The sequence below is a fragment of the Protopterus annectens genome, chromosome 12.part0 (genome assembly GCF_019279795.1).
Source record: "Protopterus annectens isolate FY-2018-M chromosome 12.part0, PAN1.0, whole genome shotgun sequence".
Classification (NCBI taxonomy): Eukaryota; Metazoa; Chordata; order Ceratodontiformes; family Protopteridae; genus Protopterus; species Protopterus annectens.
This window is the reverse complement of record NC_056746.1, coordinates 36240817-36258010: the sequence shown is the minus strand read 5'-3', so window position 1 is coordinate 36258010 and position 17194 is coordinate 36240817. Positions and strand designations below refer to the sequence as shown.

At 39.7% G+C, this 17194-nt stretch overlaps 1 protein-coding gene across 1 annotated transcript in view; it reads left to right on the top strand.

The window, feature by feature from the left end:
• Positions 1-14477, top strand: part of LOC122816128 — a 730565-nt gene extending 716088 nt beyond the window's left edge. Inside the window, exons 9-10 of the mRNA XM_044088887.1 lie at positions 14145-14310; positions 14469-14477. Coding sequence (XP_043944822.1) covers positions 14145-14310; positions 14469-14477 — 175 coding nt within the window. The remainder of the gene's footprint in view (positions 1-14144; positions 14311-14468) is intronic.
• Positions 14478-17194: the final 2717 nt, after the last annotated feature.

The following is a 17194-nucleotide window of genomic DNA, read 5'->3' as shown; positions in this document are numbered from 1 at the left end:
TGTCTGAGTTGTGAATAGTGTCAAAGGCTTTGGCCAGGTCAAGGTAGGTGGTGTGCGCTGTCTTCCCCTTCATCCATAGCATTAGAGACTGTCTCAAAGAAGTCAACCAAATTTAGCAGACATGACCTCCCCTTGATGAAGCCAAATTGTGTGTGATCAAGTGTTTGGAGGTTGCCAATGTCCTTGTTAATGAGGTCCATGATAATCCAGTCCATGACCTTGAAGATCAGGCTAGTTAGGCTGATGGGTCTATAATTTCCCAGATCGGTGGATGCTCCACCTTTGTGTAAAGGGCTGTCTTCCACTTAGCTGGAGCAAAGCAGGTACTCTGGCTTTGGTTGAATAGGACACCTAATAGTGCTGCAAGTTCCTGCCTGAGGTCATGAAGGATAGAGCCTGGGATGTTATCGGGTCCCATGGAGGCTGTATTTTTTGCCTTTGAGAGAGCAGTGATGACCTGTTCCCTAGATATAAAGGGAAGGGGGCAGGTACTGGGGATGTCCTGATTTACTGATGGGGGGACAGAGGGGTAAATTTTTCACTGAATCTGTCAGCCAGCAAGTTTGCTAGAGCTATGGCATTTGTATATGTGTTATTCTTGACCATCAGTTCTGAACAGATCTGGGTGCTTCCTTTGAGGTTGCAGACATATGTGAAGAAGGCCTTATGATTGCCTCTAGTAGATGTGGCCAGTTTGGACTCGAGCTTTGCTTTGGAGGATTTCACTATTGCTCTTATTTGCTTGTTCAGGCTAAGGAAGCATTGCTTCCAATTGAGAACCTGCTCCTACTTGGTCTTGGACAGCAAATTTTTACTTTTGTTATAGAGTTTATTTATTGCAGATGTCCACCAGACAGGTTTAATTTTCCTTGTGGAGGATGATTTAGTCCTGTTTGGTATTCCTGATTCCATGCATCTATATAAATGCTCATATATTGCTTTGGTGTAGTTTTGTATATATTGGTGCCAGTTCCTACAGAGGGGGTGGGGGCTGTGGACCTGTTTATACCATCCCTCAGGAGGCTGTAATCATCTTTGGATAAGTTTCTATGCCTGATCCTAGCTATAGGGGGGTTGGGGGAGATGGCAACTTCAAATGTGACCGCTTTGTGGTCAGATCTTATCAGGGAGATTGATACTATAGGGATGCTGCAGTGGTTACTCATGTTGGTTAATACCAAGTCCAAGATATTATCACCTCTTGTGGGGGTATTTACTAGCTGTCCCAAGGCATTTGCATTGACAAAACCAAGGAATCTCTAGGCATTTGTGTTCTGGCATGAGTAGTTCTTCCGATCTATGTTTGGGAAGTTAACCTCACCCAAGATCAGGGTAAAGGGTTGAATCTTGATAGAGTCAAGCAGGTCCAAATAGGTGGATTGGGCATCTTGAGTCAGATTTGGGGGCCAGTAGCTAGCTATGATTTGAATAGGAATCTTGTCAATGGTTAACTGCACCTGGGGTGTCTCCTGTGTGTCATACTGTTTGACCAGCCTGGAGGTGTGTATGTCTCTAATGTATATTAAAACTCCACCTCCTTTGACTTTACTGCTCACAGTTTGGGGTCTGAATGTATGATAGGATGAGTAACCAGGTAAGGCTGGGGTGCTCTCTGCAACTTTGAACCAGGTTTCTGTGACTGTATAGATGTCAGCATTTTCCAGGGTTAGGAATGCTTGCAATGAGTGCAGTTTCATGTTTAGACTCCTAGTATTTTGCAGCATGACCTTTAATTTGTGTTTTGTTGGTAGTTTTAACCTCATCACTTTTCCTAAAAAAGGCACTATAGGGGAAGCAAGACCCTTAGCCTGAAGCCCAGGTGAGACAGATGCAGCCCATCTCTGGCAAAGCATCGTGGTCTGTTAATCATATCTTCCCAGACTGTCAGGTACTGGATCCCCCTGGAATGACACCAGAAACTAAGCCAATTGTTAAAGTCAATCATTTTGTTTGTGATAATAAAGCAAAAAGTACTCCTCAGGGTTAATGGTTTGAAGAAGCTACAAGTGAAACGCTTACCAGTGTACACATTAAAGTTCTCCTTCTTTTATAACTGAATCTCTGAAGTTTTTGATGCTGCATGGTGTCTCTGCTGCTTGGCTCTATTTGGATCATTTTATGTTTGTGTTGAGGCATCATTCTGCGTCATGGCAGAATGCTGCTTAAGGCTAGGGGCATACCTGCCTGGAACACATAATCAGCAAGCTCAATAATGTCGCTCTTCATATAGTCCAGAGAGGTATGTCTCAAGTCATTCACACCAACATGGACTATGACAGAGTCATAACAATACCTGTTGTTGAGAGATGATATTATATCATATCCCTAATACATGCCTGCAGTGTCAGCTTTAAATGTAATGTAAAATCATACATATCAGCTTTATAGAATCATACATATTTGTAGTCTGCTTATGATGGTCTCAAACTACATGCAGAAGTGAAATGTGTGAGCCTTTATGTTGGCATAAACTACCACCCTTTATTTTCTGCTCACCTGCTCAGTTATATGTCCACCATTAGTTTCATTATTAGTCCCACTTCCTCTTATCTCATTTTCCTGCAGTAGCCATGTTTCCATCTGGTAATGCTATCAAGAGATGTTGCCATAGGAACAGTTAATAACTTTTCAGTGATTGAGTGTCGCTCATTAAAAATGATGCTGACTGGGAACTGGTAATGATTAAATGTCCTGGTCACTGAGAAATTCCACTGTGTTTTCAACTGTCCATATGCATTGCTGTTCTATAGACCATGTAAACATGGATCATGTGTGCGTGTTGAGGGTATCAATGTGTTGAAGGTAGGTTTGGTGATTACTGTTTCAGTAAAAATGTTTCAGCAAAAGTACTTCGGGTGATAGTGGAGAATTTCCTTTTCTCTGCTGTTGTGACCTCAGAGAGGTATATATGAATTCAGAAGTGTGGGGAAACACAGGTTCATATGTGTGTACTAGGCTAATGGCCCTGGAGCCTTTACTAGCCTAGCCCATAGGATTACATGGCATCGTGCCACCCAACCTTAGTTCTCAGTGCCTCTGTCGAGTAAAGCAGCTGGAGTGATCCCCGGGGCGAATTTTCTATTTCCCATCCACTCATCAAGATTTCTGTTGAAGAGGGCCAGGGAGGTGCTCTGCTTGCGTCTATATTACCCGATCAAATGTTTAGGTTAGCGAATACCTAAAAGTCGATTTAATGTAGGGAATGAATTCCCTCGGCCGCAAAAAAAAAAAAAAACCAAAATGAACTGGGGGGCTTCACCCCCCAATGTGGGGAACTGTACTTCCTACCCCCCCAACTAAATATGCCAACTCTGAGATCGCTCTATAGTGGGCAAAGGGCAAAATCCACATAACGGCCAAGGGAATTCTTTCCCTGCATTAAATCGTCCATTTCCTTTTTTATTTTTTTGCTTTCGCTATTACCAGATCAACATTTGGGTATTCACTAACCTAAACGTTCAATCAGGTAATAGGAACCCACTCTGCTTGATATGTATTGGAAGTCTATTCCATAGCATGGGCAGTCTCTGGGTTATGAACCTGTCCCTCTAGCATGTTCTGTTGATTGTGGAAATGAGGTTGAGGTTTCTGGAACATGTGGTGCTGGGGGATTGGGATTTCTTTAGATGTAGCATTTCTAAGAGCTGGGTCAGACATGGCTTTGTAAGTTAAGCAGAGATCGCCTCTAAGTAGGTGATATGAGACAGAGACATTTTCAGAGTTTTTGCTTTACAGGAAAGTGGTGTCATTCTATCAACATAAGACCATCTGTATGTTGGGAGGGGAGGCATTTGGTTTACAGTAACACAGATTCTTTCCCTTTTTCATTTGTGATGCCTCAAGATTAATATATTAAAGTAGCAAGAGATGGGTTTAAATTAGACATGATAGGTTTTATTCAGGTATTGACTTTGTGGTATTTGGTTTTGACTTCTTAGTGACCCTGGCTTTTGTTTTATGTGGCTGCTTATTTATCATTTTGTGCACAGTACAGATTAATGTGCATTTAATGTGCATTTAATCAATAACATGCACTATTCAACTAATTTAATGCTGTTTGCTGGAGACCATAATAATGCAAAGACATGGCCTTCGAAAAGAAATTACAGCCAACGGCTAATAATCAAACATTAAACAGTGAAAGTTTAACTTACTGAGCATGCTTAACAGCAGAAAATAATTGATTGGCTATGGTTGGTCAACAACCAATAAGTACTGCTATGCGTAAGGTAAGCCAAGGAAACTTTTTTTTTTTTATTTGCCCTATTCCCCAGTGTAGTGCAATCTTGGAGTTGGTATATATAGTTAGGGGGAGTGGAGGGTAGAGCCCCCACTTTGGTAGGTTACATTTGTGATGTTGGCAAACTATGGCCATTCGATGAATTATTTTTCTCTGTTAAGGCTTTTCAGTACGTTAAGCTCGCTGTTTAACATTTGATTATTAGCCATTCTCTATAATTGTTTTTCAATGGGCAAACATAGACCCATATTTTATTTACATGTGGGATCACACAGTAGCCCATGTACATATCTACCACTTCATCTAGTCCCCATGGCGGATGCTTACTTTTTGCTAATAACTGCAGGTCGGACTCATCTTGTATTTTTCTTGGCTCTGGCACTTGGGGATTTTAAGCTGTTTGTTGGTCTTTGCAGTTTCTTTCATTGCTTTCTGTGAAAATCACTTAAAGCTTCAACATGCCCCTTTTTTATGACTGGTTCTCTTTGCCTGACGTTTGTCCACCTTTCCATGCGTTCTTATTTTGAACCCGTCTTGTGCCGATATGTACCGCATTTAACCCTTTTGGCTGTTGAAGAAAAAGAATTTACAATGGCATGTTTTTAGACTTGAATGTATTTTATTAATTTAGCCCTTCATTCATGTGATTATTTATTTGTACAACCTCTGCTACTCAAACTTATTGCATGGTCTCCATAGTAACACCCTTTGTCATCTGACTTACTGGAGCTATCAATCCATAATTGTACAGCCTTCATATGATAACTGGTACTGCATGGAGTACAAGTACCTCATTAAATTCATTATTTTGTTACCAGTGTCATGTTTTCTTGTCACTGTCCTTGTTGGATTTAGGTCATTGACTATTTCTATAAATCTCGTAGCTCTACAACCACCAGAACTAGGGGCCTAAAACTTCACCCATAGATAAATAGAACATGATGGAGGGATAGACATTATGCAGCATCTCCCTGTCTGTGTAATAAACTTCCATGCAGGTTAAGCAGTGCAGCACATTCTCATCCTTCGGACAGAACCCGCGTTATCGGATCAGTACCCACAAATATATCTCAGACAGATTTCAGGGGAAGCCTGAAGGTGGGTGTTGGTAAAAAAATTACCTTGTAACTCTTATGCATCCTATAAGCCATATTTATAGCTGCATTGTCTGCAGAGATGGCCAAATACCAGGAACATACGTTGGCCAGCATATAACAGTACTGTTTAGGGTAGATCTGACTTGTACTGGGGCTACTTTGCCTTGGATAAATTAAGGCTGTGGTATTCGAGATGAGAGGAATTATTGATGAAGTTGCATATTTGATTTGATAAGGTCTGCTGTGTTGATTTGTTTTTGTTAGAGGAGGTGGCAAACAAGGGTAAGTCATTCTCAATTTATGCAAGAAGGACAGCTTTCCCAAGGGCCGCCCTAGCTGATGATGAAAGAAACTGAAATATTTTCTGAGCTCAGAAAAGGATGCAGTTAATATTTGATATAAATTGGAGGTGGGCTAGTAATAGTGAGTAGTCAAGTATGTCAAAGGCTCACCTCAGGTTATTGAAAATGTCTCTGCTAAGATTTCCTTTATCCATGTCAGTGAGTATGTCATTGCTTAGAGCTCAGAGTGCAGTCAACATACAGTTTCCTAACTAGAAACTGTGTTGTTTGTTGGAGAGCTAAGTATGTTTTTCCATATATGTGGCAAGTTGGTATAAACAACATAAGGTCAGTTTTGCATTCTCTACAAACTTCTTAATCCATTTGCCAATGCTCAGAGCACTGTTGTTCCCTTTAGTATCCAAACAGGTCTTTAAAACACGTGTTCTTCTATACCGTCTCTGAAGATCGTGTCACTACCCTATAGATGTTCTTTGTGTTTCACTGCTGCAGTCATTACATTTGGGTAATCCTGCTGGCAGGTTGCCCTCAGTCGGCCTGAATTCCAAAGTCCTGGGTCCTGCATCGGCTGCTGTCGCCCCTTCCCTGACATCAGGGGTATAAAAGATGTGGCTGATGCCATTTTCTTTAGTCTTTCTTGCCGCACGGTGCCCGAAGCAGAAGCAGTTCGCAAGTGCCGATCAGCCGACTCCTGAGATTTTCATGTTCAAGTTTCAGATCCGAAGTCCTCAATAAAGCTAAGTACCCCGTTGGGGAACCTTTTTTCTTGCTCCAGACCGATGTCAGAAAAAGTTTATTTATTTTATTTTATTTTATTTTTATTTTATTTTACATTTGTTGACCGGGCTAGTCTAGCTGGAGATATTTCCATTTTCAGTAGAGGCCCGGGAAGAAAAGCTCCACAGAGAATACAATAAAGAAAAACATCATTGTGTTTCAAAGAAAGTTCGTAAAAGACAAAAACTAACAACTCTACAGTTCCCTATTATTACTAAGTGAGTTAGTTACTAACTCACACAGTTGCAGTCCAAAAAACCTTATACAGTAAATAATTGAATTTCTTGTGGAAAGCAAATACCTCATAAGGATTTTCATTCTTACTGTATTCTTTGCCTAGGCCCTGATCATAACGTTTCTAGTTGTCGGTTTTGTGCTAGATTTAACCAACGCACTATTAAGCGTCGGTATGATTTTGCATTAAATTATTTTGGACGCCGGTTTAATTATCCAGAAATGTTGTCGGATAGCCACCCGACTACCGGAGTTCACAAAAAATGCAAAGAAAAGGAGAGAGATAGACAGCCGAGGCCCAAAACTGATGACAAAGCTTCTACTAAGCCAGTCGCCAGTTCGCCGGTTCTCAGTGAGGTGCATTCGCAGCCGCTGACGCCTGCTACTTTAGAGTCGCAGGCTGCTACCGACTCCCACGTGGAGTCGGCCATGCTGCTGGAAACTCAAGGTATTGGAGCCTTGGATACTATTCCTTCAGATGGGTCCGGAGCCGCTGAGCAGGCACCAGCTTCTGAGGGTGTATTCAGACCTAAACATCTTTACATTAAACCGACTTCAGCTTCAAAGGCAAAGACTAAAACACCTTCTAAAGCAAAGAAACAAACCCAAGAGCCACGTGGTCAGGCCTCTATGCCCAAAAAACAGATGCTCAAAATGGCCGAAGACTTGATTACCTTGATCAGGGGTTCCCTTCCCCCTCCTGATAAGAGGCCTAGGCAAGAGACTGACTATGAATCTTCAGATCAGGTTTCCATTTCTTATTATTCCTCTTCTGATCAGGAATATTCTCTTCCCCCCTATGAGGATTCTGATGCTGAAGAATCTATACCTTCAGCCTCTCCTCCAGAGAACTATTCTTTTGGGGAAACCTTGCATACCATGAGGGAGAGCCAAGATTTTTCAGAATTAAAAAGAGGCTCAGGGATTTCCTTCTACTACCCCAACACAGGCCACTAGCCATTTCACCTGTGTTAGACATTGTAGATGATGTGTTTTCAGAGTCTAGTCTTACCCCTGACTTCTTACCTCCAGCTCCATTTAAGCCTGACAGATATTACAGGGTTCCTGACTCTCATAAATTCCTTTTTAAAAACCCTGCTGCAGATGCAGAATCTATTTCACAGGGTCCCAAAGGAGTTAAGGCTTCCTCTGTAAAAAACCCTACCCCCTCTGACAGAGATTCTAGGGCACTGGATAGATGGGGAAAAAAGGTTTACACATCTGCTACCTTGGCTATAAGGGCCTTAAACTGTCAGTTTCATATGCTCAAATATCAGCAACATGTCATGGCATTGCTTAAACAGAAAATGTTAAACTCTGAAGGTGCAGAAAAGAAGGAAATGCAGGATTTATGGCATGCAGCTGAGCAAGTTGGAAAGCAAACTTTGCAATGTGGTTTTGATTCTTTGGAGGCCTCCTGCAGGGCCGCAGTTGCGGGTTCTGTAATTAGGAGGCATGCTTGGTTAAAGGAACAAAATCTGCCTGATCATGTCAAAGTTAAATTATTAGATGCACCTTTACAGCATGATACTTTGTTTGGTGTTAAGGCAGAAGAGGTGTTAAAGAAAATGGAGGACAAAGCTAAATCTATGCAAACTGTCAAAGATTTTTTACAAGTACAGCCACCTAGGTTTAGTAGAAACTGGCCAACAAAGAATTGGTCCTTTCCTGTGTCAGACAGACCTCAAAGGGGCAGACCCAGATGCCCTAGAGGCAGATCCCAGGCGCAAGGTTCATACAGGTCAAAGTAATGGGATGCTTTTACCTCCAAAGTTGGAGAAGACAAATCACAACCAAGCAGGAAATAGTCCCAATGACTTCCCCTTGCCTGCACCAGCACTTATCTCCTGGCAGCACCCTTAGGGGGAAAATTAGCACTTTTTTCTCAAAATTGGCACATCATAACCCAGGACAAGTGGGTTCTAAATATAGTGTCACAAGGGTACAAGTTCCATTTCCATACCCTGCCAAAGGCAAAGGGCTGGCCAGATCTGCCAAAAAATCAATGAGCAGAGGCACACAAACAAGTCTCATCCCTCATGGACATGGGGGCCATTCAACAAGTACCAGAGCAAGAGCAGGGACAAGGATTTTACTCAAGACTGTTCTTGGTACCCAGAAAGGACAAGGCCTGGAGGCCAATACTGGACCTATCTATTTTGAACACATTCCTGGATATACCAAAATTCAAGATGTTGACTTTGCAGCAGCTTCTGCCCATGCTAAGCAAGAACACTTGGCTTGTGACTTTAGACCTAAAAGAGACATACCTGCATGTCCCAGTCAGACAAATATGCAGAAGATACCTCAGATTAACGGCTGGCTCAATGCATTACCAATTCTCTGCACTGCCCTTTGGCTTATCTACTACACCCAGGGTCTTTACAAAGTGCCTGGCACCAGTAATTGCATTCTGCAGACAAAGAGGAATACAAATATATCCTTACTTGGACAACTGTCTAATTCAAGCAGAGAACAAGGACATTCTTTTACAACATCTGGCATTTTTGAAAATACTTCTAACATGCCTAGGGTACACAGTCAATGAAAAGAAATCAAAACTAGTACCCTCTCAAGAGATAATATTCCTGGGTGCAAGCTTAAATACAACTGCCCAGATGGCTTATCTCACGCCAGACAAACAAAGGTAACTGACTACCTATTTCAAAATATTGGCAACAAAGGCCCAGTTATCTGCAAGAAAAATTCTGCAGGCTTTGGGCTTCATGGCATCCTGCATCCTACTAATTCCATATGCAAGACTGCATATGAGGAAACTTCAATGGTACCTAAAAAGTGTTTGGACTCAACATTGCCACAGCCTGGAAACTATGATTACTCTCATTCCCTGCCTGCAACAAGAGTTTTGATGGTGGGCAAAGGCTTGTCACCAAAACAAGGGACAGCCATTCACATTAACCCCAGCCAGGCAAGCACTAACAACAGATGCATCAGATTATGCCTGGGGGGCCCACATGGCAGGAAGATGCATTCAGGGCACATGGACCTCAAACCAAATGCATCTACATATCAATCAAAAAGAGATGCTAGCTGTTCAAAATGCCCTGACAGCCTTCAAGGACCTACTTCATCTGGGACAACTACTGATAAAGACAGACAACACCATGGTCATGTGGTATATAAACAAGCAGGGGGCACACATGCTTACCCCCTTTGCAGATTAGCCATGACTTTGTGGGACACAGCATTGACTTACCAAGTACATCTGCAGGCACAATTCCTGCCAGGAAGGAAAAATACTCTGGCAGATGAACTAAGCAGAAACCTCATGGATCCCCATGAGTGGCAACTGGATCCACACGTCTTCAGCATGATAACAAGGAAATGGGGATGCCCGGACATAGATCTATTCACCTCCCCTCACAACTACCAACTAAAAAGATTCTGCACAAGGATTTATCACAGACAAGGATGGAAAGTGGACGCCCTATCTTTCAGCTGGAAAAACCTGTCAGTATATGCCTTTCCCCCACTAACTCTCCTCCCCAAGGTACTCCTAAAGGTCAGACAGGAGAAGCCAAAGATGATACTGATTGCCCCAGACTGGCCCTGCCAGTACTGGTATCCAATACTAAGGAACTTGTCTCAATGCCCAACTTGGGCCTTACCTCAAATACCTCATCTACTGTCTCAGCAAAACAACCAGATCCTACATAGCCAACTCAGGACTTTAAACCTGGCAGCATGGTGGATAATGTTTATTTATTTATTTATTTATTTTATTTTATTTATTTTACATTTGTTAACCGGGAGAGTCCGACTGGATACATGTCCATTTTCAGCGGAGGCCCGGGGAGAAAAGCTCCAGGTACATAACAGACATATGAACATTGTTAATGCAAAAAAGGAAGATAGTTGAGTTCTAAATACAATATAAAGATACATCACATCTTGGGAAAAAAATAACAGCAGTATATAAAAAAAAACATAGGTCAGTTACAAAGGCGAGGCGCCTTGTTAAAAAGTGGTTAAGGATAGTGAGGTAAGAGAAGGGTAAATGATAGTGGTTAATCAGGTTTGGAACAGGGACATTGCCAGAGAGTATTGAGATGGGTTTAAGCTTTTTTTTTGAATTGTAGGAGTGAAGGTTCTGAGGTGAGCATGGTCGGTAGGGAGTTCCACATTTTACCTACAAAGTTTGAGAATAGAGAATCCCCAGCAGAATTATTGGCTTTGGTAGTTTGAGCTAAGATCTTATTGGAGGAGTGTAAAGGTTGCAGGTTAATATAGGGGTGAATGATGTTTTTCAGAGCTGGTGTTTTCTCTGGGTGATACAGTATCTGGTGAGCCGTTTTGAGTTGGTTGAAATGGAGTTGGCTGGAAAACTCTAACCACCCTAGTTGCTTCAAGTTAGTGCAGTGGTGCGTTCTAAAGGTGGAATTTGTGGCAAATCTAGCTATGTGATTGTAACAAGAAGCAAGTTTGTTAAGGGTTGTCTTGTTTAGGTTTGTAAAAAGGGGGGAGGCATAGAAAAGAGTTGATAGTAGGTGTCTGCTGGCAATTGTAATTTTAGCGTGAGGAGTGAGAAAGTGTTTTACTTTATAGAGAGAGCCAAGCTTTTTATTGACGGTTTTGATGGTTAGATTGAAATGGGTGTCAAATTTAAGGGAGTTATCAATGGTAACACCTAATAGCTTTGTGTGAGCTTCTGGTGATATAGTGATTCCATGTATCAGTATGTAATGTAGTCATACAAAACACACCTCTCAGTAAAGCTGTGATGGATGTCATTTTGGAAGCCAGAAGGCCTAGTACTAGAACATCTTATGCTGGAAAATGGAAGATATTCTGTGCTTGGAACCAGGCACAAGGAACTGATACAGCTGTGCCAAATATTTCTCAGATTTTGCAATATTTAACTGAGATGCTGGACAAAGGCCTATCTTTTTCATCTATTAAAATTCATGCCTCTGCCATTTCGGTTCATTACAATACAGAGCCACCAATCTTTTCTCATCCCTTATTAAAGCAGTACCTCAGAGGAGCCAAAAATTTAAGGCCTCCAAGGAGATCACCAGTGCCTGCATGGGACCTCAACTATGTCTTGGAAAAACTCACACTGCCACCTTTTGAGCCAGCCGCTACTGCTGATATAAAGTTTTTTATCTTGGAAAACAGCTCTGCTCCTAGCAATAACTTCTGCAAGACGAGTTTCAGAGCTACAGGCACTCATGGCTGTGGAACCTTTTATCACTTTTTACCCAGACAGGGTCTCTCTCAAGACAAACCCAACATTTATGCCTAAGGTAGTGTCCAGTGTGGCTCTTAACCAAACTATTCATCTGCCAACTTTTTATCCAAATCCACAGAACAAGGGGGAGAAAATTCTGCATTCTTTGGAAGTACATAGACAGCTTAGATTCTTCTTGGACAGAACCAGAGTTTTCAGAAAGACAGAGCAGTTACTAGTGGCATTTGCTGCAGGATCATAAGGGAAGGCTATCTCAAAGCAGACTATTTCAAAGTGGATAGGCCACTGCATTCGTTTCTGCTACTTACACCATGGCAAGCCAATGCCCAAGGGCATTAGGCCACATTCAGCCAGAGCTGCAGCCACTTCAGCAGCCTTTCTCAGGGGAGTACCAACCAAGGACATTTTAGAGGCTGCTACTTGGAGTTCAGTGCACACCTTTACAAAGCACTATCATCTGCCACTCTACTCTAAATCCAGGACAGGGTTTGCCACTACAATTCTGCAGGGCCTCATAGCCGCTCCTAACGCTGTTTAGCTCCAGCCTCCAAACCATAGCTTTGGGACTCTACCCAAATGTAATGACTGCAACAGTGAAACATGAAGAACATAATACAGTTGTGTACACTTACCATAAATGTAGATGTTCGAGTGTATTCACTGTTGCAGTCCAGGTTACCTACCCACCATCCCCCTTTCTTCTGATGGAATCTATCTTTCCTTCTTTGATTCATACAACCTATGTGGTGTATTCATTTATTTATTTATTTTATTTTACATTTGTTAACCGGGGGTGTCTGACTGAGCCGAAAAGGCCCTTTTTCAGCAGAGGCCCAGGGAGAAAAGCTCCACAAAGAAAAATTACAGACACATTTAGTTATTTAGACATAATCAGTATACACACAAATTACAAGAGACATGTTTTTACAGTGGTATGCGGCACAAACAGTTACAGTGGAGAGAACAATCAAAAAAGATATTAATTTTAAAAATAAAGGTAAGTAATAGATTTGTGGTGTACAGCTGAACTTTGGAATGTAGGTAGAATACATACATAGTACACAGGTACAGTACATACATTGTAGATTAGCCAGTGTTTGTGAGTAAGATTGAAAAACTATTATCAATTGCTCTAGATTTAGTATGTATATTTAGTATGTATTTGCTTGTAGAGGAAGGTAAAGTTTTTATTGGTGCATGTTTATATATATATATATATATATATATATATATATATATATATATATATAAATTTTAGCTACCCTTTTAGGGGGCACCTGACATCTGGGGCAAGAAAAACTAAAGAAAATGGCATAGCCAATGCAGGACCCAGGACTTTGGAATTCAGGCCGACTGAGGGCAACCTGCCAGCAAGATTACCCAAATGTAATGACTGCAACAGTGAATACACTCGAAGATCTACATTTATGGTAAGTGTACACAACTGTACTTTGTTACTTTTTCTACGAATGATAACTTAAAAACCTTAATTGCCTGAAATGACTCTTAAAACCATATGAGACTCAGTGGTTGCAGACGTGCTGTAATTCCCTGCATCCTAAAATATGCTCTTTATAGAACGCAGTATTGCAATATCTTTCTCATACTTTCTTTTAGAGCACTGCTTCACTTTTAAACTTGATGTAACCCTGCGCAAGCATCAGCTGCTGTATTTGTATAGTCATTTAGGGAGCTGTAACTGAGCATTTAGAGAGCATATAGATTTGTTTCAGCAATGTCATAGGATAGTTATAACTTTAACTGCCAGAGCCATGAACCCAGTGATTGCTTTGACTATAACAATGACAGTAGGCTTAGCCCACCTAAGCTGTCTTTCTGTTTAGCAGATGGGGCAATACAGTCTGTACTTGACCTGTGACTTTAATTCTCAGTTTACAGGGGTTCCTGTATGCTTATCTCCTGCGGTTCACATTCAATGATTAGTTGTAATCCAACTGCTTCTGTTATGAGGCTGATTAAAGCATCCCCTATACGCTTCAGTAAATAAATTATTTTTCAGTAATCATTTGTTCCATTTAAACAGTTTACAAGTGTATGTATGTTCTGTTATTACAAGTACAGAGAAGAGTGATTTGATAACATTAAATAATGATCAGTTATGATCTATTAATAACAGGAAGTAAAAGAGTGACCAAACTAAACTTGCAATCACATATAAATTCTGGTTTGCTGTGTGGAGGGAATCATAGCAGTGCTGTAACTGTGTTAGTAAAAGTAGCTCAAATGAGGGCTGTTTATAATTTTGATTTCTTACTTTTCAGGCACCCTCTCGTAGATGCCTTACCAGCCTGTGGCACCGAGGCATGTGTTAGCTTAATGAAGGAAATTATAATTTCAAAGGAAGTAGAAGATGAAAAGGTGGAATCTTTCCTGCATTCTCTGCCATTTATTTCTGAACCTACTTTTGGAATGCTAAGTGCTCTTGCTGTAAGATACATTTTTTGTATTTCAGTTTGCTAAAAGCTACCAAGTTGAAACATTTTAGGTAATATAGAGCAGTGTTATCATTGTTGAAACATTTTAGGCCATATAGAGCAGTGTTAAGTTATCATTGTTGAAACATTGTGTTATTTGAAACATTTTAGGCCATGTAGCAGTGTTAAGTTATCATTGTTGAAACATTGTAGGGCATATAGAGCAGTGTTATCATTGTTGAAACATTTTAGGCAATAAAGAGCAGTGTTAAGTTATCATTGTTAAAACATTTTAGGCCATATAGAGCAGTGTTATTTGAAACATTTTAGGCCATATAGCAGTGTTAAGTTATCATTGTTGAAACATTTTATGCCGTGTAGAGCAGTGTTAAGTTATCATTGTTGAAACATTGTAGGCCATATAGAGCAGTGTTATTTGAACATTTTAGGCCATATAGCAGTTTTATGTTATCATTGTTGAAACATTTTATGCCATATAGAACAGTGTTATCATTGTTGAAACATTTTAGGCCATATAGAGCAGTGTTAAGTTATCATTGTTGAAACATTTTATGCCGTATAGAGCAGTGTTATCATTGTTGAAACATTTTAGGCCATATAGAGCAATGTTATCATTGTTGAAACATTTTAGGCCATATAGAGCAGTGTTGTTATCATTGTTGAAACATTTTATGCCGTATAGAGCAGTGTTATCATTGTTGAAACATTTTATCCATATAGAGCAGTGTTAAGTTATCATTGTTGAAACATTTTATGCCGTATAGAACAGTGTTATCATTGTTGAAACATTTTAGGCCATATAGAGCAATGTTATCATTGTTATAACACTTTACGTCATATAGAGCAGTGTTATCATTCTTGAAACACTTTAGGCCATATAGAGCAGTGTTAAAGTTATCATTGTTGAAACATTGTAGGCCATATAGAGCAGTGTTATTGTTGAAACATTGTAGACCATATAGAGCAGTGTTAAAGTTATCATTGTTGAAACATTTTATGCCTTATAAAGCAGTGTTAAAGTTATCATTGTTGAAACATTTTAGGTAATATAGAGCAGTGTTATCATTGTTGAAACATTTTAGGTCATATAGAGCAGTGTTAAGTTATCATTGTTGAAACATTTTAGGCCATATAGAGCAGTGTTATCATTGCTGAAATATGTTAGGCCATATAGAGCAGTGTTAAGTTATCATTGTTGAAACATTGTAGGGCATATAGAGCAGTGTTATCATTGTTGAAACATTTTAGGCCCTATAGAGCAGTGTTAAGTTATCATTGTTAAAACATTTTAGGCCATATAGAGCAGTGTTAAAGTTATCATTGTTGAAACATTTTAGGCCATATAGAGCAGTGTTAAGTTATCACTGTTGAAACATTTTAGGTCATATAGAACAGTGTTATCATTGTTGAAACATTTTAGGTCATATAGAGCAGTGTTAAGTTATCATTGTTGAAACATTTTAGGCCATATAGAGCAGTGTTATCATTGTTGAAACATTTTAGGCCCTATAGGTTGCGCGTTAAGCTTATCATTGTTATTTTGATATAGAGCAGTGTTAAAGTTATCATTGTTGAAACATTGTAGGCCATATAGAGCAGTGTTAAAGTTATCATTGTTGAAACATTTTAGGCCATATAGAGCAGTTAAGCTATCATTGTTTAAATGTATAGGCCATATATGAGTGTTATCATTGTTGAAAATTTTAGGCCATATAGAGTAGTGTTAAGTTATCATTGTTGAAACATTTTAAGCCATATAGAACAGTGTTATCATTGTTGAAACATTTTAGGCCATATAAACCAGTGTTAAAGTTATCATTGTTGAAACATTGTAGGCCATATAGAGCAGTGTTAAAGTTATGATTGTTGAAACATTTTAGGCCATATAGAGCAGTGTTATCATTGCTGAAATATTTTAGGCCATATAGAGCAGTGTCAAGTTATCATTGTTGAAATATTTTAGGCCATATAGAGCAGTGTTATTGTTGAAACATTGTAGGGCATATAGAGCAGTGTTATCATTGTTGAAACATTTTAGGCAATAAAGAGCAGTGTTAAGTTATCATTGTTAAAACATTTTAGGTCATATAGAGCAGTGTTATCGTTGATGACATTTAGGCCATGAAGCAGTATAGAGCAGTGTTATCATTGTTAAAACATTTTAGGTCATATAGAGCAGTGTTATCGTTGATGAAACAGTTTATGCCGTATAGAGCAGTGTTATCATTGTTGAAACATTTTAGGCCCTATAGACCAGTGTTAAGTTATCATTGTTAAAACATTTTAGGCCATATAGAGCAGTGTTATCATTGCTGAAATATGTTAGGCCATATAGAGTAGTGTTAAGTTATCATTGTTGAAACATTGTAGGCCATATAGAGCAGTGTTAAAGTTATCATTGTTGAAACATTTTAGGCGATATAGAGCAGTGTTCATTGTTGAAATATAAAGAATACAGAGTAGTGTTAATTGGCTGGAAATATGTTGCCATTATAGAGTAGTGTTAAGTTATCATTGTTGAAACATTGTAGGGCATATAGAGCAGTGTTATCATTGTTGAAACATTTTAAGCCATATAGAGCAGTGTTAAAGTTATCATTGTTGAAACATTGTAGGCCATATAGAGCAGTGTTAAAGTTATCATTGTTGAAACATTTTAGGTCATATAGAGCAGTGTTATCATTGTTGAAATATTTTAGGCCATATAGAGCAGTGTTAAGTTATCATTGTTGAAACATTTTAGGCCATATAGAGCAGTGTTATCATTGTTGAAACATTGTAGGCCATATTGAGCACTGTTAAGGTATTGTTGAAACATTATTAGACCGTATAGAGCAGTGTTAAGCTATCACTGTTTAAATGTTTTAGGCCATATA